Source organism: Biomphalaria glabrata, chromosome 8, assembly GCF_947242115.1.
Source record: "Biomphalaria glabrata chromosome 8, xgBioGlab47.1, whole genome shotgun sequence".
NCBI lineage: Eukaryota > Metazoa > Mollusca > Gastropoda > Planorbidae > Biomphalaria > Biomphalaria glabrata.
In genome coordinates, this window is record NC_074718.1 from 10,045,505 (window position 1) to 10,070,503 (window position 24,999).

A 24,999-nucleotide genomic window follows, 5' to 3' on the forward strand; every position below is an offset into this window, starting at 1 on the left:
AAAGATAAGTCGATTCTTCCTCTTTATTGACCTATCACAGCCAAAGAATTGTCTAGATAAAATGTCCATGTTACGTTAACTTAAGAAAACAAAAAAAAAAACCCAGCTCAAGGTATGTTCAAGTATAAATTAAATTAATACACTTACACAGATCTGTGCGATACAGCCTAGTTGTATATTCTTATTTCTCCTGAAGGTAATATCTTCAATTTTTTTTCTGTGTTGATATATTTATCACTAGCCGATTATAACCTGCGAGCTGCAGGCCGGATTTACCCGATTTGTCTACGCGCTTCGCTCATTCATAGATATAAATGTAGGTATGTTCTGTAATTTTAAGGCGCCCAGGTTGTGGGAGGACATTAAAGATACACCACGGACTCTGCCATGACCTAAGGAAGATGTATGCTTTGTTTTATCAAGATTGGTCAAATGGTTTTGATTTCTATGCGGGACATACATACATACAAACGCATTACTTTCTGCTTTATATAATAGATTCTAACTATATTCTCTGGAAGTTTAATGGCAGAGTTGCTAAGCAGCTTGCTTCAGAAATGAGAAACTCTTTATTTTGATTTGAAACCTCGGTATTTTTAAGACGCCTCACTCTAATGGGATCATCTGTTTCTTCGGCCACCGGTTAACGATCAGGGTGTCATTTGGCCAGCATAACAACCAACCGTCTTTACTTTCCCTAACTAACGTCAGGCACCCATTAGAGCTGGGTGGACTCAGGGGTGCTGTAAAAATCCTGAATTTCAGAATCCCAGTCTTCACCGAGATTCGTATGTTCGGAAGCCAAGCGCTTAACCACGCAGCCACCGCGCCCCCACCTGATTTATGGGGGGGGGGGGAGAGAAAAGGCGTTTGGTGGTTGTATTGGCCACATGACGCCCTCATTTTGCGCCGGTCATCAAAAGCGGATGCTTTAGAGATTGTAAGGTGTGAAAAGGGTACATTACTCTTTTACGTTTTATTCATGGACTCAGAGAGGAAAGTGAGTGTTCAGTTAACGAAGCCTACCGTCGATACTAAAACAGTAGAGATGGAAGTCACAGCGCTTCTCTGTAAGGATAATTGCGCAATATTTGCTCAATGTCAGCTCCAGCTTATTGAGTACTCTGCTTCTACAGCCAAACTGTGAAATCTCTGTATATAATTCTATCCGTGGGCCAACCATGCGGGACACTATGAAAAAGCCTTGGAAAGATAACTCTTTTATTTCTGCAAGTCGAACTAGAGTTACCTCTCGTAACTTTCGCGGTGACAGAGAGCACGGCTCAGATAAAAAGAGGGGGGGGGGAATTATGTGTGTATTTATTTTTACAAAAGTCAATATCTGGTGTCCTTAGAATAGTTGCATGTTTTTTCTGTAACTTTGTTTTGCTTTTGCCCTTTCGTATTGCCTTTCGTTTCCTAACCATGGCCACCGCTTCACATATATTTCGTGGAGTCAACAGGTCTTTCAATGTAGTCGACATTCTTGCATCAGGTAACTGTTTATTTCTATTAGTCGCATAGTTCTGGAAAAATGTCATTGACGAAACTACTCTCGAACTTCGCAAGATGACCGTAAGCTTTGTTTGCGAACATTGTGATAACTATGGAGACGTCCTGTCCGATGTTCTTACTGACGGAAGCACAGTCTGCTCGACAATACGCTGCCTACATGAATACTTCCGGCAAGTAGCGGCGTATGCTACGCGCGGATCAACTTGCGTTATTTAATCCTTAAATATAGATTTTCATTCCTTGATTTAATTATTATTTTCATAATAATGAAGTTTCTCGGAAGACTATTTCTATTCGCCAATAATCTGAACAATTAAGTCGTGTTTTAAAAATATGGAGTAAGTATCAATTACGACTTCACTGTCTAAATCTGTATGCTATGTTCAACGTAATATGATAGATAAATTGTTAATACACATTTTTTCTCCATTCCTCTCTCTCATTTGCTCTGGATATAATTTTTTTCAATGACAGACCCGTCTAGTCTTTTATCTTAAAAATGTTCCGGACAATATAAACATAAATACCAACTATTTAAACCATAGTCTAGCGTCTTCTAGACTGCATTACGTAGATGTTAGTTATTCTACAGAATGTGCAGGAAAACTTAAGAAGTGGTGAAGTAAAAAGTCACTTCCAACTTTGTCAGAAACACAAGGCTTTGTAATCAATGTAGTTAGCATATTGACATATATTAAAAACAATATGACAATTATTTTCTCTATAAACGAATCTGTATCAGTATCGGACCAAACAGAACATATAACATTCTAGAAAGTCATTGTTAAAAGTTTGTAATATAACTAGTTATACTAATTTGCATGTACATCAATAATAACGCAAGAAGAAATTTCTTTCACTATACTGTTTTGACTAAATGGATTTTTTTTTTTTTTTTTTTTTTTCGAAATAGCCCGTAGAAACAGCAAATCATGAAAAGTATTTATCTGCTGCTTGCTGTCCTACTATTAAAACGAGGCTCTGCACAGACCACAGAAGCTCCACCCTGTAAGTCAAGTTGGTGTATAAATCATTGGGACTGGCGCATAAACTACGACATGTGACATAAACTAGGACATGTAAAATACACAGGACATGTCTCATACACTAGGACATGTGACATACACTAGGACATGTAAAATACACAGGACATGTCTCATTCACCAGGGCATGTGACATACACTAGGACATATAGAATACAATAGGATATGTCTCAGAAACTTGTACATGTAACAATTTCTATGACATATCTCATACCCCAGGATATGTTACATGTACTAGAGTATATTATATACATTAGGGCATGTCACATACACTAGGACATATGACATACAGTAGAACACATAACATACACTAGGACATCTCATTGACTAGGGCATGCCATATACAAATGACTTGTCCAGGACATGTTACATACACTAGGAATGTTATACTCTAGGACCTGTCTTCATACACAAGGACATTCACTACGACATTTCTCATACCCCTGAACTTGTCACACGCTGTGGCATACACTAGGACATGTTACATACACTAGGACATTTATCATATCTCAGGAATATTACATACACTAGGATATTTTACATACATTAGGACACTTCACATACACTAGAACATGGGACATATACTAGAACAGCTATATGTACACACCTAGTACTAGTACAGGTAGTAACACGAGAAGAAGCTTTTTTATTCTAAATTGATTTTCCCTCAGTTTCCCCTTAGAGAACAATAGGCAGATATTTAATTGATCACTTTTAAACAATACCACACATGTTTCACCCAGTGCCAGACGTGGAAGATGTCCTGGCTGCTGACTCTCGCTTCACAACTTTCTACCAGCTACTGAAGACCACAGACCTGCTGGAAGAGATCAATGAAAGTAAGCTGTATATTTTATGACGCAATCGTAACCTAGCAACCAAAATAGTTGCCAACTTAACATTATTTTAAAAACTCTTTTGACACTATTAGAAATTTGGAGCGAAAAGTTATTCATAGAAACACGTGACTTGGACTACATTAAAATTCTGCCATCTACATAATAGCTTCAAGAAACGGCTACTTCCGATGGCTTGTTCCTCAATTTGTCAAAAATACTCTTGTATGAAAAGCCCAAGATATCCAAAATCATTTCTCTTACGATTCGAATGTTAGTCCATCTTTCTCCACAGGCCGGCCTTAGGCCACTGTAAATTATTTAATTAAACCTTTATAATTTAAAACATGTTTTTTGTGGCTTCCTGATTTTCAAGCAGCTTCTGCAAATCTCCTAATATTGCAAAGTGTACAAAAAAATCCTGGAAATGTCTTGAAATTATTAAAATCTCCTGAAAATTAAAAAAAAAATCTCCTGACAAATAGACAAACTTGTCATTTTGGTTTGTCACTCAATATGGAAAACTCCAATCTTACGCTCGAAAAAAAAAAGAACAACAACAACGCATTATACAATACATTTAATGAAAAAAGCTTCTCGCGCTTCAAAGTAATCAAGAATTACTTGATGTCTACAACTCACGAAGATAGGTTAAACAAACTGGCAATTCTTGCTATTGAGCGTGATCTATGTGGGAAACATACTTTTGATGATATACTTTATGACTTCGCTACACGCAAGGCTCGTAAAGTTAATTTGATCGTGAGTTTGTACTTTGTAAAGAATTAATTAAATACCAAGAAGAAATTATTTTCGAATACAAAATTTTGATTTTCACTTTTTATCCTTATCCTTACCCTGACTAGGCCCCACACAATCCATTTAGCATAGGGCTCCGCAGTTGTTAGGGCCGGACCTGTTTCTCCATAACTTATTTAGACTTATTTCACAACTAAAACTAGTTAATAGTATAAGCAAAAGACTGGTTTGTCAGAGGCTATTAATGACACATATTATTGGAAGCATTTTATAGATTGGTAGAGTATGTTACTTCGATATACCGCTGTTAAGGTTTTAATGCTTTGATCATTCGTCAGGTAAAAAAATCTAGAAAATTTGTAAGGAGAACATTTATTTAAAGAAAACAATTTTTACAAAGTCGTTTATCGCATGCATTAACCAGAAACTTGACATAAATTATGTTAACATCCAACCTAAACTTACTATTGTGTAACAATTATAAATACCATGGGCCTCCACAGCCAATCATTTTACAATCTTCGCCCCGACGGACGCCGCATTCGCCAAACTTCCGGCCGGCAGCTTGGATGCTCTCAAAGCGGATGTGGATAAACTGAAAGAAACGATTGGTTATCACGTGGTACTCAACAGTTCCTACCACGTGCACGGAAGCCAGCAGGACAGCATCCTGAAGTCTTCAACCCAACTGCCAATTAGAATCAACACTTACAGCCTTGTACATGTATGTAGGTCAAATTATGACTATAAATGAGCTTCTTTTGTAAGGCACAGCGTCCAAGTAAAGGGAAGATAATTGACTTAAAAATTAAAGTAATATTGGAGTTTCTCACCCTTTTATTGTGACGCTTCTATGTTTGTTAAACCCATTATTCCAACTAAACACAGTTAATAGTATAGTGAAGCCATTTTAAACATGTGTTTTTCATTTCAACTAATGATTTCAGCGACTTTTTCCTGATCATAATCTAAGACACAGCTTTTGAGAGCTTTTTGCTGCTGAGCTGTCAGCTCTATTGCAGACTGTGCCAAGGAAAAATAGTGTGCAGTTTTCTTCAGTTGTTCAGCACTGCCGTACAGGGTGTTGGTTATGTTGGGCTTGAGAGGAAGTAGGGTCTGCCTAAGGTGGGTTAGGAAGGGACATTCAAAAAATAATATGGTTTACGGTTTCATAAGGGTGGGCGCAGTGTCTACAAAGGGGTAGTTGTGTGGAATTTATTTTGTTAAGATGGCAATTTAACAGAGGTGTGTGTCCTGTCCTTAGTTGAAAGATTGTAGATTGCTCTTTGCGGGGGAGGAAGTCAATACTGTCCTGTTTGTTAGGCATGTTTATTTCTTTGTACATGGCTCTGCCTTGTGTTTCCTGTTGCCCATTGGTTGAGCCACTCCTCGTTGAGGTTGTTGATATGTTTTATATAAAAGGGAGCTTATTCCTGCAGTATTGAGATATACGACAATATATTCAAGTTTACTCCCCTTAGATAAGCTTTTTTTTAAAAATGTGTTTAAATATTTTATTTATTCCAGACTGTGACCGCTGAAGGGGTCAACATAACTATCAGAAACATATCAGTGAACCATGGTTACATCCAGGGCATCGACGGGGTCATGAAACCACCTACAGGAAACGTAGTTGACCTGGGCACCACTAGATCGGACATCTCAACTTTTGAGAGTCTCCTGGTGAAGGCCAATCAGACAGCCTACTTCACCTGTAAGTTAGTTTGATATAGAAGTACTGTATGTTTTATTGGGACTTATTTGTTCACACGTAAACATGATGAAACATATATAGAGTTTGAAGCTTTCCATTCTGAAACAAATTATGAATAAACATGAAAAGCAACATATAATAATAGTAAGCTAGTTCTAAGATTAAGGAGAAATACAGTACATCATGTGCCTACTCAGTTCTCAGTCCCAGCTGTGACCTACATATTTTGTTACATACATTAATGACAACACTAAGTTACCAGGATTATCATTATGAGACGGTAAAAAACGTATAGCAATGCGGAAATCAGATAACAGCTATGCCTTTTTTTTTTTTTGGGGGGGGGGGGATGGGGGGATCCGGATGATCTAGATTCTAGATAAATATTATAGTGGTACATGGAGTCGGTTCAGGGTTCGAATCCTCCTCAGGACTTATCTGTGCTTCGACATATGTTCTTTACTTTTTTCTGCCAATAACCATTGCAGTGGCGTAGCTAGGTCAGAATTTGAAAATTCCCCTGGGCCCCAACTTGAGGGGAACCTCAAATGAGTGTTTTTCACATCAAAAATTAAATATCACGCAAAATGCAGGGGGCCCCAAAGAGGTCACGACCCTGGACCCCCAAACGATGGAAAATTCTTAGCTACGCTTCTGAACCTTTGAAACTTAGTGTATATTATATGACATGTCATATTAACTTAATAAACAGCACTATATAGCTTTCCGAGCTTCAGTAGATGACCTCCCCTGGCTTAGCCACTTTTTTTATTTTACGCTTAAAATTATTTGTTCTTTTCATTATATTTTCTAGCGGACCACTCGACCACTCTCTTTATACCCACGGATGATGCTTTTAAGAAACTCAGTGCTGAGACCCTTGACTATTTAAACAACCACATCTCTGATCTCACGGGTATGTCTATATTGATGAGTGTAGTTGGTTCTTGCACACGAAAGTAGTTACACACCCTGCTGGACTTGTAGGAAGAATGTACGAACTTTCTGTAAATATTTGTAAAATTTTTATTTGACATGTTTCGGATGTTCCTTTAGAGTTGAAGGTAATTTACTTCCTAGTCCTCCATCTGGACGACGGGGGATGACAGCGGGCAGGGTTTGGACCCGGAACCATTGATAAGTCTGAACAACTGTCCAGCCAGTAAACCGCACGACCAGGCAGCCTTCTGGACTTGTTCGCTAATGAACTATTTCAGCCAAAACTAAAGGATTGTCACCCTGAAGACATCTTGAAGACATCCTAAAGACATCCTGAAGACATCTTGAAGACATCTTGAAGACATCCTGAAGACATCTTGTAGGTATCTTGAAGACATCTTGAAGCAGGAAGCGTGGTCGAGAGGCTATGTGCGCTTGAACTTGGCTTGGCTTGGCTACCTAGAAGGGGGCTGGAGGTTCGACACCCGACTCGGGCAGAGTTGTGTTTACTGAGCGCCTAAAGGCAGCACGGAAAACCAATCCCTAGATACCCCCTCCCCCACTGGTCCACAAATGAGATTGGACCAAAGCGCTCTTTCATGCTATAAGCATGAAAGTAGCTCTATATAAAAGCTATATATATATATATATCCTGAAGACATCTTTAAGACATCTTGAGGACATTGAAGGCCTTTAATTTTTCCAAGTTTCTTGTTACTTGCCAGGAGGATGAGCAGCTTCATAATATTCCTCAGTGGATACTGTTAAAGATATTATACGTTGTTTGTACAAATGCTCCTTCTTCCTTAGTTCTATTAGAGTATGGAATGGGTTGCCTGAGCCAGACAAGAAAACCAGTGACTTGGCAGAATTTAAGTCATTGGTTAACATGCATGACTAGATGCATGACGTGTAGGAAGTAATCATCCTCTTTTTTTTAAGTAACGTCTGTATTTTATAAGATAAGGGGAGGTATCCCTAGAGAAAATTGAGTTTTAGGTCTAAGATATCGATTTTTAACTAATAACATAATTAAGTAGATCAATCATTTTTCTTTACATTACAATCATTTTTATTGCTTAAATCTGTGTCTAAAACATGTTTTTTAAATGTTTTTGTAAGGGCTATGAGACAAAATCTTAATAAAATTTATACTTTAAAGTCATTTTTCTCAAAATGTTAGTTTTTGCACATGTCATTGTGCTTTACTAGAAATTTCTCCTAAACTACTTGATAGATTTTGATGAAATTTGAAACGCTTCTTAAGGACATCATTAACTTTACTCGTACAATGAGTTTTTTTCAATATTTTATTTACTTTTTTTTTTAAAGTATTTTAAATTAATATTTATCCTGTTTTTTTAGGTCTAAAAAATACTAAAAATTCAAAAATTTGTAAAAAATTTAACATACTTAAATCTTTAATTCTGACGTTGTATCAATTTAGAGGATTCTTTTTTCTTATCTTTTAATTCAATTTCATGTATTTCTGATCAATAGTTTTTACAAAATTCAGAGTTTTAATTTGTATACAATAAACAATATGGCCGCCGTTACCATGGCAACCATCATTCAAAAAAATATTTTTTTTAGCATTATTTATTTTAGATTTTCATTATATGTTACCATAAAAAATTTCAAAGGCCTAGCTTCAGAAATAACAAAAATAAGATTTTCAGGGATACCTCCCCATAAGATAGTCGCGTTCTGTTGAATATAAAATATCTGATCATGTTTAATGACCTGTTTAAAGTCGTGCTTTTGGTTCCCCCCAGATGTCCTGAGATTTCATTACGTGAAGCAATACTCCCTGTACAGTCTTGGAATGAAGCACGCATTCACCATCCAGTCTGCTGACCACAGTCATGACTACTTGATGTTACTAGAAGATGACAGTAAGTCCTCCTGTCCAGGTCTTCCAAATGTCTCTATACACTTGTAGCACACGTCATCTGTTTTACCTATTTTTTTGTTCTTTCCAGATGGCGGTATGAGGGTCAACCAGGCGAAGATCATTGAGAAAGACATTAGCTCCATCAACGGGGTTATCCACATCATTGACGATGTCCTCATTCCACCAAGAGTTCTTGTGGCTATCCGCGACCAGTCCATCGTCGTAGGTTAATCTAGCCCTCCTGTAGGACCAGGGCAAACAGATGACTCAATGTTGACTTGTAATTTAACCCATTATAAACATTCTTGAATTTTCTACATACACTTTTGTTGATTTTTCTTTTACTGGAGATTTTTCGTAAAAGGGAATTCCACCCATAAACAATGGAGTATTTGATGATATACTAATACAGTATTTATTTTTTTAAGCAATTAAATAATTTTTGGATACTTCTTAGCAGTGTATAATAAAAAACTAATAAATGAAAATTAAATTTTCTCTAGAAAGTAGATTGGTTTGCTTAATCGTTACAAATTGTCTTCAACTCCGACTAGACTTTGAGTTAATACACGGGAAATACATTAATAGAATAGCAAAATAAAATAGATGAATAAAAAAAATGGATATATGATAGGATATTTGATATTTTGGTTTTTTTTGACACATCATCGAAATTGAGGCCATGTCGTGCCCATAATCCCTCAAGGGTTACTGCCCCTATCTAGGTCAAAGGTTAAGTTATACAACTGAAGTATTAAAAAATAAATAATACACTGAAAAAAAATAGGAAAAACAGAAAACAGAATTTAAAAAAAAAGCTTATATGAAGAATAGTCGATTAAATAGTCTCCATTAGGTACACGATTGTATTTGGAATAATTCAAAACAAGGAGTAATAAATACATGTTATTATAAATAAGTTTTTAATTTTTTTTTTTTTTGTAATTTCGCTTGTCTTGACCAGTTTGGGAAATGAAAGGGGAAGTAAAGACAGGGATATACAATCAAATTTACAGTGATCACCCTTTCAGTGCATAGAAATGTTCACTCAGGGCTCAAAATCTTTAAGGGGGTCTAATTCAGTGTATTACACAACAACTGTCAAGTACGATTTCTTCCCTTGTTTGATAAAAAAAAACAACAAAATAATTAATTGCCAATAGCTTTTTAACTTTTTTTTTTTTTTGTATCGATTCTTGTATTGTTAGGTACAAAAGATATATATTTTTTTAAAATTTCAACTTGATCCGAGATTGGGTGTGGGTGAAATAACGAGTGCAATTGTTTTACTAGACAGACAGACAGACAGACACACAGAGTTAATTGATAAAATCTTTGTAAAAAGTGTAATGTGTGAATTTCACCAAAATAATAATGACTTAACAAAGTCCAACCAACTTAAGTGTGCAAAGACCAATATCTCATTAGTAATTGGAAATTAAGGGAAGTCAATTTTAGATTACCTCACAAATAATGATATGCATGGATTATCTTCCCTCCCTGCTCACCACTTTATACAAGTGTTTTTTATTTCGTGATAAACTCTTACATTGTGTAGTTATCAGATACACTTGTTTCTTGTTCTCTTCTATACAAAATGTTTATTGAAATATGTCTCTGAGTTCTTACGTGTGACTTTCCTCACTATTGACTGCCTCTCTTTACAATTCTCTCTCGGTAGGACACCTGATCACCCCCCTTCCCTCTCTCTGTCTCTATCTGTTTCTCTGCCCACTTCTATATTTCTAAGTAAACTTCTCTATCCTACAATTCTGTATCATTTACGCCCCCATCTATTTCTTTGTGTTTCTCTCCTAATCCACTTCTTCTTGAAACTCCTTATCTAACTCTCTTTATTTCATCTCTTACCTTCTCTCTCTCTCTCTCTCTTTCTATCTCTCCATTTCTGTCTCTCTCTTTTTCCGTGTCTCTCTTTCTTTCTGTCTTTATCTCTCTCTCTCTCTCTTTCTGTATGTCTCTCTCTCCTTTTGTGTGTCTCTCTTCTTCTATGAGCCGCGGTGGCTGAGCAATTAAGCTTGGCTTCTGAACCAGGGGTCCCGGGTTCAAATCCTGGTGAAGACTGGGATTTTTAATTTCGGGAATTTTTGGCTTCTCTGAGTCCACCCAGCTCTAGTGGGTACCTGACATTTGTTGGGGAAAAGTAAAAGCGGTTGGTCCTTGTGCTTGCCATATGACACCCTTGTTAACCGTAGTCCACATAAACAGATAACCTTTACATCATCTGTCCTATAGACCACAAGGTCTGAAAGGGGAACTTTACTTTCTTACTCTCTTTTTCTGTCTCTCTCTTTTTTTTTGTATCTCTCTTTCTGTCTTATCTTATATAATACAGACGTTACTTCAAAAAAAGAAGATGATTACGTCCTACACGTCATGCATTCAGTCATGCATGTTAACCAATGACCTAAACTCCGCCAAGTCACTGGTTTTCCTGGCTAGCTCAGACAACCCATTCCATGCTCTAATAGCACTAGGGAAGAAGGAGTATTTGTACAAATTTGTCCTAGCATATGGGATGGGAATTTGACAGTCATCTTTGTGTCTTTCAGAGTATTTTATTAAATTTTGTTTTGTATTTCAAAATTATGGTTCAGTGTTTTATGCATTATTGCTACTTTACTTTTAATACTTCTGTTCTGAAGGCTTTCTTAGTTTAGTGACTTTACTAAAGGTGTTACTCTGGTCAAATGTGAATATTCTTTTGTTATGAATCTCACTGCTCTATTTTGTGTCTGTTCCAGTTTCTTGAAGTTTTCTTCAGTTGAGGGGTCCCAAACAGAGGATGCATATTCTATTATTGGCCTAACCAAGGTGAAATAACATTTTAGTTTTATGTTCTTATTTGATTTATAGAAATTTCTTTTAATAAACCCTAATGCTTTGTTTGATTTTTTTATAGTTTCATCAATATGTGGATTACATGACAGTTTTTCATTTATTATAACACCTAGGTATTTTGCGTTTTTAGTCTGTGTTACTGGTTTGCCATGAATAAGATGAATGGAATTAATTTCTTTTAGTTGTTTTGTTACTTTTAATTACTGACATTTTTTTGATTGGAAAGACATACTTCAATTTGATTCCCATTTCTGTAATTCATCTTATTCTCTTTGTAAAATATCTGTGTCTTGTGTTGTTTTTATTGTTCTATATATTATGCAATCGTCTGCGAATAATCTGACTTTTGTTCCTGAAGTAATGCAATTTGGTAAATCGTTTATGTAAATTAAAAATAGTAGTGAACCTAAGACTGTTCCTTGAGGTACGCCTGACTTTACTGTTATCGGTGTCTCTCTCAATATTTCTCTCTTTTTTGTTGTATCTCTCTTTCTGTCCCAGTATCTGACTCATCCATTCCCCCTCTGTGCGTCTGACCAAATAATTTCACATTTAGATTAATTTATACTATTGCTAAACCTTTAAGAAATCATAATTGTATTTTCCATATAGATCCAAGTCTTTTAGTTCGCTTTCTGTTGATTCATTCAAATCTTTGACTTTTCCGAGGCCATTTTTTTATCCACGTTATCTCTTGAAAACCGACAGATGGTCACTGCACAGATACACACACACACACCTGGTCACTGCACAGATACACACACACACACACCTGGTCACTGCACAGATACACACACACACACCTGGTCACTGCACAGATACACACATGGCTAATGCTAATCTTTCTCCAATAGTCATTTCTTTTATAATTCAAATCTTTTTTTTTTTTAAGCATGTCATCAGACTCGGTAGAACACCGCCATCATTCACAATAAAATAAACCCAATTCACTTGTGGACCCAGCATTTAGTGAACGTATCCGTCAAGCCGTTAAGTGTCACACAAGCCAATCAGATTGAACGTATCTGCAGGGGCGGCCAACAAGATATTTGCTAAGTCAAGAAAATAACAAATTATTCCATTACTAGTGTTAAATACTCCTTTATTTAAAAAGATTTCAATATACGGATGTTGAATTGGTAATCTAATTGGTGATTTTTATTATAAACCAAACAATATCAAGGATCCTTTATATGTTACCAACTAACCAACAACAAACGAGCTACAAACGGAAGTGCTTAAACATGTGATTCTGTAGTGCTAAATAGTACACAAACATTATTACACATCTTTTAAAAACAAAGCTTATCAAAACTTCTTTTATGAAGACTGGGATTTTTTATTTCGGGTCTCTATGGGCGCCTTTGAGTTCAACAAGGCTTTAATGGGTACCTGACTTTAGTTTGGGAAAAGTAAAGACGGTTGGTCGTTGTACTGGCCACATGACACCCTCGTTAACAGTAGGTCACAGAAATAGATGACCTTTACATCATCTGCCCTTAGAGCACAAGGTCTGAAAGGGGAACTTTACTTTACTTGCTATATATTTTTGTCGCCATTGATGAAAATATGTCATTTAAAAAATTGGACAAATAATGTGAATGGAAGTAAACATCATCCTGTTTAAATAAACTAAGTGGTTTTCTCTGTTTTTTAATTGTGTTCAACTTGTGTACATGCTAATTAAGACTCTTGTTCTGATACAATCTTATCTTTCATGAATGCTGAAAGGCTAGAATGATTTAGTATTGAGAACCACAGTAAAAAGAAAAAAAAGTCTACATGTACTAAGTTCTTTATCTTAAATGCGGCGTTTAAAAAGCAGGTCAATAAAACTATCGCTCTTAGTTCAAATTCTACAACAGAAGGTAAGACTATTTACTTTACAGTTAATGTCACATTAGTGTTTGTCTCAGAGATACATAGTAATCAAGGCTATATTTGTCGACATGGTCCCAGAGAATTATTTTTTTTGTATCAATATACTAAAAGTGAATATACACTAAAAAGAAAAAAAAAGGCTAAGGCTTAGAAAAATGAAAGCTGGATAGATGTGTAGACTAGAGGCAGTGAAATATAGTTCATGAATGAGACGGTGGGTAATGAAAGGATTGCGTTCACTAAAGACCTTGGTCTACCTCATGACTTAGGCTCTAAAACTATCCTGCGTTAAGTTGAGAAATGTATATTGGTCGTCTACTAAATCTTTACTCATGATAGAAGTTCCTTGCCCTCGCCTCTTTTGCTTTGATCGCTTCTATGTATCTAATGGACCTCATTCACCAATCGTAAATAAACACGTTTAGCCACGTCATAATATTGATAAAACAATGAAAAATACGTATCACGTGACAGACACTATGGATTACATAATTTGTATAGAAGATATATAGAATCACGTGGCTAAATGTTGTTTCTTTACGGTTGGTGAATGAGGTCCATTAGACAAGATTGTTGGCTCCGGTGAAGCTGATATTGTGGAACATTTCATTATGACCACTGCGACTTGTTTTGTTGTCCTTTGGGCGTGTGTATAAGCTATTGATGTAGCTACAAAAATACTGAATCAAAAAGAAAAACAATAAAAGAAAGTAACAACCTTCATGCCCCCCTCCCCAAATAAAAACAGGTTCAAATATCAGAGTACAAAAACGTTTAAAACATAACTCATTAGTATTGAAGAGTTGCCTTAACTATTTTAAGTCTTGACAACTACAAACTTTGTGATTAACAAAATAAAAACTAATCTAATTCTGTTAACGTACATAGACTCTTACATGAACTCATAGTTCTTAAATTGTGGCGGGTATAAACCAATGAACAATCTACAATGTCTCGATAATGTCTGGACGCCGTTTGATTGTCTAGTGTTTTATTCTTATTGAAATAGTAACTGAATACAAAATTATATACCTTCAAAAAAATATAAAGAGTCTAGATCTGGGACCCCTTTTACAATTACCCACTATTCAGCTAGCTAGTATTGTTCGTTGATAAGCATGCATTACTTGTACTAAGGTCATGAAATCGTGATCGTTATATAAAAATCTGATACACATTGCCAAAGTCTTATGTTTGATCATGAAACAATAAGACATTTTATTTGGTCTGATATATAGTTCATCGAATAACTAAATAACACATAAATGAAATGTATCCTTCACCGCTTTTGGCTAGATGTCTAGTGTAGAACTTGTTTAAAAAAATGTGAAATTTTCTATTTGAAAAATATATCAATGATTAAATTTTAAGAGAAAAGTAATCGCAAAGTTTGGTAATCTGTATAATGGATATTTTTTTTAAAAATATGTTTACTTTTATTCATGTTATTTTTTTTTTTAATTTTCACAAAAAAAATAATAATTCAAGGTCGAACGATGAAGGTCATTGGGTTTTTCTTAGCATTCCTGATTAGTGGAATCAGTTGCCAGGGGCAAACACTGACCACTCTTACTACACATGTGACGGCAACAACGGCTCCACGATGTAAGTTAATTATAAGTCAATCAGACACTTAACGTAAACTATAAATAGACTTAGACAAACAAACAAACAAACAAACATTTTAGAGTTGGATGTTTTTAAAATAAGAAATGTCTACATGTCTCTATATGTCTCTATACAAGTCCAACTAAAAGGAAGCGTTTCTATATCCAGAGATCGTAAAACTATGTAGATGTCAGTCGACGAGACGAGTCTTTCTATCTACATTCAAATCGAAACGATTATTGAAAAGTGTCATAGGTTTTAAACAGGGCCGGTCTATGGCCACTGCAACCTACGCGGCCGCAGTGGGCCCCGCACTTTCATAGGCCCCGCGCTAATTCTTGGTGTAAATTATTCAATTAAAAAATTCCCTCTTGATTATTCAGGAAATGGAAATCTCCTGACCGCACTACAAAAAGTGATGTCATTGCGAACGCAGGTAAGGATAGTATAGATGGACTTCTTTTGGTACGACAGTTACGCTGGGTAGGGCACGTATCCCTTATGGGGGACGAACGTATGCCAAAGGCAGTCTTTTTTGGTGAGCTAAAAGGTGGTCGACGTAACAGAGGCGCCCCACGGAAACGCTTCAAAAACCAGCTTAGGCGTCAACTTTCCTTGGCTGACATAGAAGAGAGCACCTGGTTGGATGCGGCCTCAGAACGAGACAGCTGGAGGTCACTCACGATAAACATTTGAGACCAAAAGAAAATCCGCTGCCGTGGACAAACGCAGATGGCGAAAAGAAAACCTAATTCGACCACCTGCGACAATGGTTATGCTTGCCCAGTATGTGGCTAAATATGTAGGTCACGGCTGAGGCTGCGCAGCCACGGGAAATACTGCATTCCTCACTAATCTTCGGACTCGAAGACAATCCTTATTATTATTATTATTAGGTGGGAAAAAGTCGTTTTGGGGTGTCATTTAATTTCTTGAGGTCAACAGTTCACGAAGATAGATTGAACAATATGGCAATCTTGTTTTTTTTAGAGTTATCTATGTAGAAAACAGAATTTTCATGATATGACTTTAATACACGTAAAGCTTGTAAAGTTAATTTGATCGTGATTTTGTCCTTAATGAAGAATGAATAAAATGCAAAGAAGGATTAATTTTCTAATACAAAATTATAATTTTTACTTATTATCCATATCTCTACCCAGACTGGGTACCGCACAATCCACGCAATACTAAAGTCCGGCCCTGGTTTTAAATACCCATGAGCCTCCTTTCAGACGAAGGAATTAAGCTTCAACGACTAACTTTGACTGCACAGTCCACATCAGCACTTGCTTAGCTGAAGATAAACTGGTAATACAATAGGGTTAGCCTGGTCGAGCGGTTTGTGCGCTGGACTGTTGTTCAGACTTATCAATGGTCCCGGGTTCAAAACCTGCCCGCTCCCATTCCCGTCGTCCTGCGGGAGGTTTGGACTACGATGTAAATTATCTTGAACTCTGAAGGATCATCCGAAATTTGTAAAACATTTTACAAACAAACCCTAGGGTTTACAAGTCAGACTGACGCGCTCCTTGGTCATGGCCACAGAATGCTTGGTCATCTTGGACGCTTAATGCAAATATAAGAGGTGGATCCTTTACCTTAGAACCTATAGACTAAAGAAGGATCCAGGGCCGGTCCTAGCAATTGCGGGTCCTATGCGAAACTGATTGCGCGGGGCCTATTCTGTGTGGGAATAAGGATAATAAGTGAAAATTAAGATTTTGTATAAGAAATAAAAATTGACTTTACTATGTTAAAAATTGCGATCTGTACTTTACGAAACTTGTATCCAATGGCATATTTATATGCTAGTGACTATAAAAGTAAATAAAGTATTGGAACTTCCGATTAAGGTATAAATTCGCCCGATTATTACATGAAAGCTGACAGTGCCTTTTTTCCTTTTACTACGCATATGATTGGCGTTTTCCGCAATGAATGACACCCCACAAATGACAATTTTGTCTATTTTTCTGGAGATTTTAAAGAGTTTTCAGGAGATTTTAATAAATTCAGGAGATTTCCAGAAGTTTTTCGTATATATTTTGCAATTTAATAATTACACCCTGAATTTGCGCGGGACCTATAAAAGCGCGGGGCCCACTACGACCGCATAGGTTGCAGTGGCCTAAGACCGGCCATGGAAGGATCCTAGATATTACATACAAAGACCGCATCACACACAAGGACATTTGAAACTAGATCACAAAGGCAATAGAATCTGACAATGAACTACTGACCACAATCAGAAACCACTAACTTAAACTGTATACTGACCACAGTCAGAAAAGACTAGTTTGAACTGTATACTGACCACAGTCTGAAAAGACTAGTTAAAACTGTATACTGACCACAGTCAGAAAACACTAACTTAAACTGTATACTGACCACAGTCAGAAAACACTAACTTAAACTTTATATCAAGAGGTCCTATCGCTTTCTCGGTCTGCCTCTACTTCTTCTACCTGGTGCTGTTCTCTGAATGCTTAGAATTATATTTAAATTATCGCTTATCATTTCAGTTCCAGATGTAATCGCTGGTTTGTCATCAACTGGACAATTCACTGTCTTCATCGACCTACTGACCAAGTCTGGCGTGCTGCCCCAAATCAACTCTTGTAAGTGTTTATTCTAGTCCTGTATATCAGCGTCAAGGGTTTTGTCTATGACGTTTTTAAGAAACATATTTCCAAACGTTTTTCGCTATCAATAAATGTTTCAATGCTATTTATAACATTACTATTTAACTATTCATGTCAATAAACTTACATTTCGAACCGGTATTGACAGTAAAATATAGTAAGGTACCCATCTTAGACCTTACTGTCTATAGTGCCAATGATGTAAAGGTCTGCAATGTCTTTGAAACTCGAATGTGTCTCAAAGTGTCTTTTTTTTCAGCTCTTCATTTTACTGTCTTCGCGCCCACCGACAATGCCTTCACCAAGCTGTCCCCGGATGCTTTTGAAGCTATCAAGAACGACCCAGCCAAAATAACCGAGCTGGTCAACTCCCATGTGGTCTTAAACACAAACCTCCGTATCCACGGAACAATGGAGGATGTCCTGTTGAAAACTATCAACAATCATCAAGTTAGAATCAACACTTACAATGTGCTTCACGTAAGTATATGTACGTATGTGTGTATGTATGTGTGTGTGTATGTATGTATGTACGTATGTATGTATGTATGTATGTATGTATGTATGTATGTATGTGTGTATGTATGTGTGTATGTATGTATGTATGTATGTATCTATCTATCTATCTATCTATCTATCTATCTATCTATCTATCTATCTATCTATCTATCTATCTATCTATCTATATCTAACTGTCTGTTTTTCGGTCTGTCTGTCTGCCTGTCTATCCATCCATCAATCCATCCATCGATGTACACAAGCAAAAAATTGTTTACAGTACACAGGTAACGAAAACGACTGCACAATGGTTTCACTTAACTGTACTGGTTCGTACAGAGCCGAAAGGTTTTATCTAAGATTTAGCGTTCTCTCACTCTCTAGCTTATATAAGGGTCCCCGAAAGTTTCTGGAAGCTCGCGGTATCATAACTGAGCCTGTCGCGAGTCCATTCTGGAATAACACAAAGAAATGGAATAAAAGTTAGAACCATTTTTTTAAATGATCGATATTTTTTTTAATTGCTAGAAAAATTGTTTAACCTTTCTTTACAGCGACAGTAATATTATCTTATAAATTACAGACGTTACTCTCTTCGTAGAAGAAGCCATGTGTACTTTTTAAATATGTTTAATATTGTTATATTGTTTTTTACTCTTTCTGTTTTTAGAAATATGTTAAACGTTGGCGGAGACGTATCTGAGTGAAAAGATTTCGCAATTAATCTCGACCCCATTAAATTAGGGAGCCATTCCTTGGACCCCTTAAGTTAGGTAGCCATTCATAGACCCACTTAAGTTAAGGAGCCATTCCTCGAACCCCTTAAATTAGGGAGCCATTCCTCTAACCCCTTAAATTAGGGAGCCATTCCTTGAACCCCTTAAGTTAGATAGCCATTCATCGACCCCCGTAAGTTAGGGAGCCATTCCTCGACCCCCCTTTAAGTTAGGGAGCTATTCCTTGACCTCTTAAGTTAGGGAGCTATTTCTCGACCACTTTAAGTTAGGGAGCCATTCCTCGACCTCTTTAGGTTAGGGAGCCATTCCTAAACCTCTCAAGTTAGGTAGATATTCTTCGACCCCCTTAAGTTAGGGAGCCATTCCTAAACCTCTCAAGTTAGGTAGCCATTCTTCGACCCCCTTAAGTTAGGGAGCCATTCCTCAACCCCCCTTTAAGTTAGGGAGCTATTCCTTGACCTCTTAAGTTAGGAAGCTATTCCTCAACCACTTTAAGTTAGGGAGCCATTCCTCGACCTCTTTAGTTAGGAAGTCATTCCTCGATCCCCTTAAGTTAGGGAGCCATTCATCGACCCCCGTAAGTTAGGGAGCCATTCATCGACCCCCTTAAGTTAGGTAGATATTCTTCGACCCCCTTAAGTTAGGGAGCCATTCCTAAACCTCTCAAGTTAGGTAGCCATTCTTCGACCCCCTTAAGTTAGGGAGCCATTCCTCAACCACTTAAGTTAGGGAGCCATTCCTCAACCTCTTAAGTTAGGTAGCCATTCATAGACTCCCCTTGGGCTAGGTAGCCATTCCGTCCTATGCCATACTTCTACTTTGTCTAGTACAACTACTTTTATCTATGTCTTTTCGCTGACTTTTAGACTGTCACTGCCAATGGCGTCAACATTACAGTCAAGAACATCCCTATCGTTCACGGCCTCGCCCACGGTATTGACAGCGTCCTTGTCGCTGCCCCTGGAAACATCATGCAAATTGCACTAAACAGAACTGACCTAAGCACCTTCACCGGGCTGGTCATCTCCTCCAACCTACTGAACTTTTTCACAGGTAGAAACTAAAAGACTAACAATGCGCCTTGAATAGGGAGTCGATGTTTGTGTGTATGTGTTGTTGAATTCATCGTGTGTAATCGAGATCGCCTTCAGATTTCCCAGTTTGAGCTTCTGTGTTAGATAGAGATAAATTAACAACACTTTCTAGACTTAACAAATAGTGCCTTCAGATTTCCCAGTTTGAGCTTCTGTGTTAGATAGAGATAAATTAACAACACTTTCTAGACTTAACAAATAGTGCCTTCAGATTTCCCAGTTTGTGCTTCTGGGTTATATAGAGATAAATTAACAACACTTTCTAGACTTAACAAATAGTGCCTTTAGATTTCCTAGATTGTGCTTCTGGGTTATATAGAGATAAATTAACAACATTTTCTAGACTTAACAAATAGTGCCTTCAGATTTCCCAGTTTGTGCTTCTGGGTTATATAGAGATAAATTAACAACACTTTCTAGACTTAACAAATAGTGCCTTCAGATTTAACAGTTTGTGCTTCTGGGTTATATAGAGATAAATTAACAACACTTTTTAGACTTAACAAATATTGCCTTCAGATTTCCCAGTTTGTACTTCTGGGTTATATAGAGATAAATTAACAGCACTTTCTAGACTTAACAAATAGTGCCTTTAGATTTCCCAGTTTGTGCTTCTTGGTTATATAGAGATAAATTAACAACACTTTCTAGACTTAACAAATAGTGCCTTCAGATTTCCCAGTTTGTGCTTCTGGGTTATATAGAGATAAATTAACAACACTTTCTAGACTTAACAAATAGTGCCTTCAGATTTCCTAGTTTGTGCTTCTGGGTTATATAGAGATGAATTAACAACACTTTCTAGACTTAACAAATAGTGCCTTCAGATTTCCCAGTTTGTGCTTCTGGGTTATATAGAGATAAATTAACAACACTTTCTAGACTTAACAAATAGTGCCTTCAGATTTCCCAGTTTGTGCTTCTGGGTTATATAGAGATAAATTAACAACACTTTTTAGACTTAACAAATAGTGCCTTCAGATTTCCCAGTTTGTGCTTCTGGGTTATATAGAGATAAATTAACAACACTTTCTAGACTTAACAAATAGTGCCTTCAGATTTCCCAGTTTGTGCTTCTGGGTTATATAGAGATAAAATAACAACACTTTCTAGACTTAACAAATAGTGCCTTCAGATTTCCCAGTTTGTGCTTCTGGGTTATATAGAGATAAATTAACAACACTTTCTAGACTTAACAAATAGTGCATATATCGATGCTGTAAACCAAAACAGTATCGAAAGAACATTTAGTGCAGGCTGGGCCGGATTTATGTTTGTGGAAGCCCCGGTGCAGAATTTTATAGAGGAATCTACACTTTAAAAAAAACCACAACAACTAATATCTAAAAGCATGCCATGTTATAAAATAAAGTACTTGTAAATTATATTTAATTTTCCTTCGTTTAAAAATTATATTATCTAATATGCATATTTTAGTTTAAAAAATAGGGTTTACGCAATTTTATTTTGTTAATTTGAAGTATATTACTAGAAAACGAGGACACTCTAAGCGGACACGTTTCCCACGACAGTGTTGCCAACTGTAAGATTAAAGTATTGTTGGTCAAAATGAAATCAGAAAAAAAAAGGATAAAAAAAAAAAAAGTTAAGTTTCTGAATCGTCGAAATATAGATTTGTATTTTTCTCTTTTTTGGAGAACCCTTTCTTGTGGAGCACCCCTGGGCTGCCCTCCCTTAGATGCGGCTCTGAGTGCAGGTATCAATGTTGTTGGCGTAAACAGTATCGATCGGATATATAGTGCAAGCATGAATATAACTTACGTAAAGAGCATAGATAGAGCATATAGTGCAGGTATCAATGTGGGGTTCCTTAACAGTATCGCTAGATACAGTACATTGGTATAGGGCTTACTCAGAATATATCGATTCTTGCAGGTTTTTTTTTGTATAACCAAAAAGTACGATGAATTAATGGGGTGTGACTATTGCAGTGTGATTGACAACAGCCTGCTCATATCTGTGTCCAGACTTTTATCTCATTCATATCCCATGATGTAGTTTTAAACTCTTAAAGATATATAAATGTGTAACATGGACTTCTCCAAATTTTTTGTGGCAGCCGACAAGGACATCACATTGTTCGCACCAAACAATAACGCCTTCAGCAAACTGAGTGGAAACGTCATGTCCTACCTCCAGAGCCATCCCGCAGACCTGGCTGGTAAGAGATCTGGTTCAATTACTTGTGTTGATAGGAAGCTATATAATTAGTGTGACAACAGACTAATAACAACATCAAATGGGAGGTTTGAATGTTCCCCTCTCTCACTCTCCCTACCACTTCTCTCTAACTATCTCTCTATTTCTCCCCCCCCCCTTTCTCTCTCTTCATTTTATAACACGACGCGCTTTCCAGATCACTGGTCCTCACTCTTGACATAACTACCTTCTCTCCTGCACCTCTGGTCTTTTCCCTCTTCTTAAATCTCCTTCTCATGCTCTGTCTCTTCACTTTTCTCTTTTCCTTCTTTCTCTTCATCTTTCTCTCTCTCTCTCTTCTCACTTTAAATCTTTCTCTCTATCTCTCTTCTCACTCTAAATCTTTCTCTCTCTCTCTCTCTCTTCTCACTCTAAATCTTTCTCTCCCTTCTCCATCTTCATCTTTATTCTCTTTCTCTTCTCTGTCTTCATTTTTCTCTCATTACTTTTTTCCTCTTCCCTGTCCCTTTACATCTTTCCTTTCTCCCTCTCCATCTTTCTCTGTCTGAATCAATCCAATCCTATCATGCACACGTTCTCATCACCTTACTTGCAAGTGTAAAATTCATTTACAGCAACAAATTATCATCTGGAAATCTTTTATTTCAATGTCTTTTAAAACGTGTCACAGAAACGTTCAAAGCACGCTGCACGTAGACCTACACATTTAGACCTACACACTTAGACCTACACAATTAGACCTACACATTTAGACCTACACATTTAGACCTACACATTTAGAGGCATTGATTATGAAATCGTCCTTTTTTTTTCAGAGACTCTCAGGTTCCATGTGGTAAGAACGATAACTCTGTTCAGTCTCGGCATGATACACGGAGTTACAATCCCTTCAGCTGACAATCACCATGACAACTTGATGCTCCTCCAGGCAGCGGGTGAGTTGACATTCCAACTCGTCTGCATGTTCCCACTCTGGGCAGTAGCATATTTACTGTTTCTTCTGGGTATTCTCATGGCGTTTTGCCATTTTACCTCAAAAGTTGCTGTGCTTGCAACAATTAACATTTGGTCTCAGATAGACAGAAATGTTCCATTTTCGCGCCACGCGGTCTATAGGGCAGATGGTGTAAAGGTCATCTGTTTCTGTGGCTCACGGTTAACGAGGGTTCCATGTGATCAACATAACGACAAACGACCTTTACTTTACCCCCAACGAATGACAGGTACCCATTGGATTTGGATGGACTCAGAAGCGCCTTAAATATTCCGAAATTAAAAATCCCAGTCTTCACCAGAATTTGAACCCTGGACCCTCTCAGTTACGAAGGCAAGTGCCTCCTTGGTCTCTATGCATCATTTTATAATTAGGAGCCTGTGCGCGCTATTGTAGTTTGCAAAAGAGTCTGAGTATTTTATTGACTACAATTAATCACTGAAAAAAAACTACCTCTATTTTGGAGTACTGTATACAAACTGTATACTACAAACATGCAATGACTGTACGTATTTGACAAGCTAATTTAAAGCTTGTGTAGAAGAAATGAGCCCATAACTACTACCTTTTATGTCTCAATACTTCAAGATTTATCTTCCCTTTACTTTTTAAAATAAATTTATTTATTTACCAGTGATCAATTATTTCATTGGTCAATCTTTTTCTTGACCCATGTGTCGTCATCGGCACTGGATAATTGTGCAAAGTTTTAACTCTATTCGTGAAAGGTAGGTGAGAAAAAGAACGTGTACAAAATTTGTACTACACAAAGACAGCATGAGTTGATATACGTTTTGTAAAAAAAAAGTATAGCATGTAGAAGATCACGTGATGCTGCCACTCGTACACGACGTGACCATCCTTTATGCTTCTATTGAGCTAATGTCTTTTATTTCACTCCACAGACGGCTCGTTAAACGTGAACACTGCCAAGATTCTCGTGAAAGATCTTATTGCCACAGACGGAGTCATTCACGTCATTGACACCGTTCTGATTCCAACTCACGTTTTGGTCCGCATCCAAGATCAGGGCATCATCGTGGGATAACTCCTACCTACTATTGCACATTCTACAACGCCTAGAAGTCTATAATTATTGCCCTTTTGAATGCTGATGTTGCATCCACACTTACGGTATATTTGGTCCATGTCTTTGTTGTTACGATTGTAGAGAGAAGACTCTATTAAAACTTTCATATTTAAGTATGTGAACTTTGTCTTTATTCTCTATAAGTTTTATGTTAGATAATGAATCAGAACCAATGCAGATTTGAAGAAGGTGATATAACATGTGGCTCAACAAAAATGGCTGAGACGGATTTTGGGAGTAAGTTACACAGATCGGGTCTCAAACAAGGAAACCCTATGCCGAACTGTGAGTCGGACACTTAGTGAGGTTGTGACAGAGCGTCGCATGAGGTTTGCAGGACATGTTCTACGACAAAATGAACTACGCATACCAAGAGTTGCGATGATATGGAGGCCAATACGAGGAAAGCGCAAACAGGGACGTCCTCGTATAACTTGGCGTCATACCTTCGTGGAGGACCTCAGAACAGTGGACACCAGGTGGGAGGAGGCTTCAGACATTGCCAATGACAGATCTTTATGGAGACAGCTTGCCGCCCAATACGCCGAACGGCGCGGGAGGACCTAAGTATAAGTCTAAGTTACAACATTTCCTCTAGCGTTGCTATTTGTCTTATGGTCAGACAGTTAAGCTGACCAGGGCACGTATCCCATATAGGGGACGAAGGTACTTCAAAAACAGTCTTTTTTTTTTGTGAGGTAATAGGTGGTCG

At 37.1% G+C, this 24,999-nt stretch overlaps 1 protein-coding gene across 1 annotated transcript; it reads left to right on the top strand.

The window, feature by feature from the left end:
• Window positions 1–68: 68 nt before the first annotated feature.
• Window positions 69–24,400, top strand: LOC106065560 (periostin-like). The gene is made up of 16 exons (XM_056038068.1): window positions 69–196; window positions 2,429–2,523; window positions 3,302–3,397; window positions 4,657–4,877; window positions 5,681–5,867; window positions 6,682–6,783; window positions 8,582–8,701; window positions 8,789–8,929; window positions 13,302–13,427; window positions 14,929–15,045; window positions 17,574–17,669; window positions 17,953–18,173; window positions 19,795–19,981; window positions 22,103–22,204; window positions 23,019–23,138; window positions 24,103–24,400. Exons 2-16 carry the CDS (start codon window positions 2,448–2,450, stop codon window positions 24,243–24,245), a joined length of 2,055 nt encoding a protein of 684 aa, XP_055894043.1. The 5' UTR covers window positions 69–196; window positions 2,429–2,447; the 3' UTR covers window positions 24,246–24,400.
• The last annotated feature ends 599 nt before the right edge of the window (window positions 24,401–24,999 follow it).

What these genes read in the sequence shown, in the direction of transcription:
- LOC106065560 (XM_056038068.1), top strand. Translation starts at nt 2,448, where the DNA reads ATGAAAAGTATTTATCTGCTGCTTGCTGTCCTACTATTAAAACGAGGC. An exon ending in GACCACAGAAGCTCCACCCT is followed by an intron (nt 2,524 to 3,301) that starts GTAAGTCAAGTT and finishes TGTTTCACCCAG; the next exon opens with TGCCAGACGTGGAAGATGTC. An exon ending in TCAGACAGCCTACTTCACCT is followed by an intron (nt 5,868 to 6,681) that starts GTAAGTTAGTTT and finishes TATATTTTCTAG; the next exon opens with CGGACCACTCGACCACTCTC.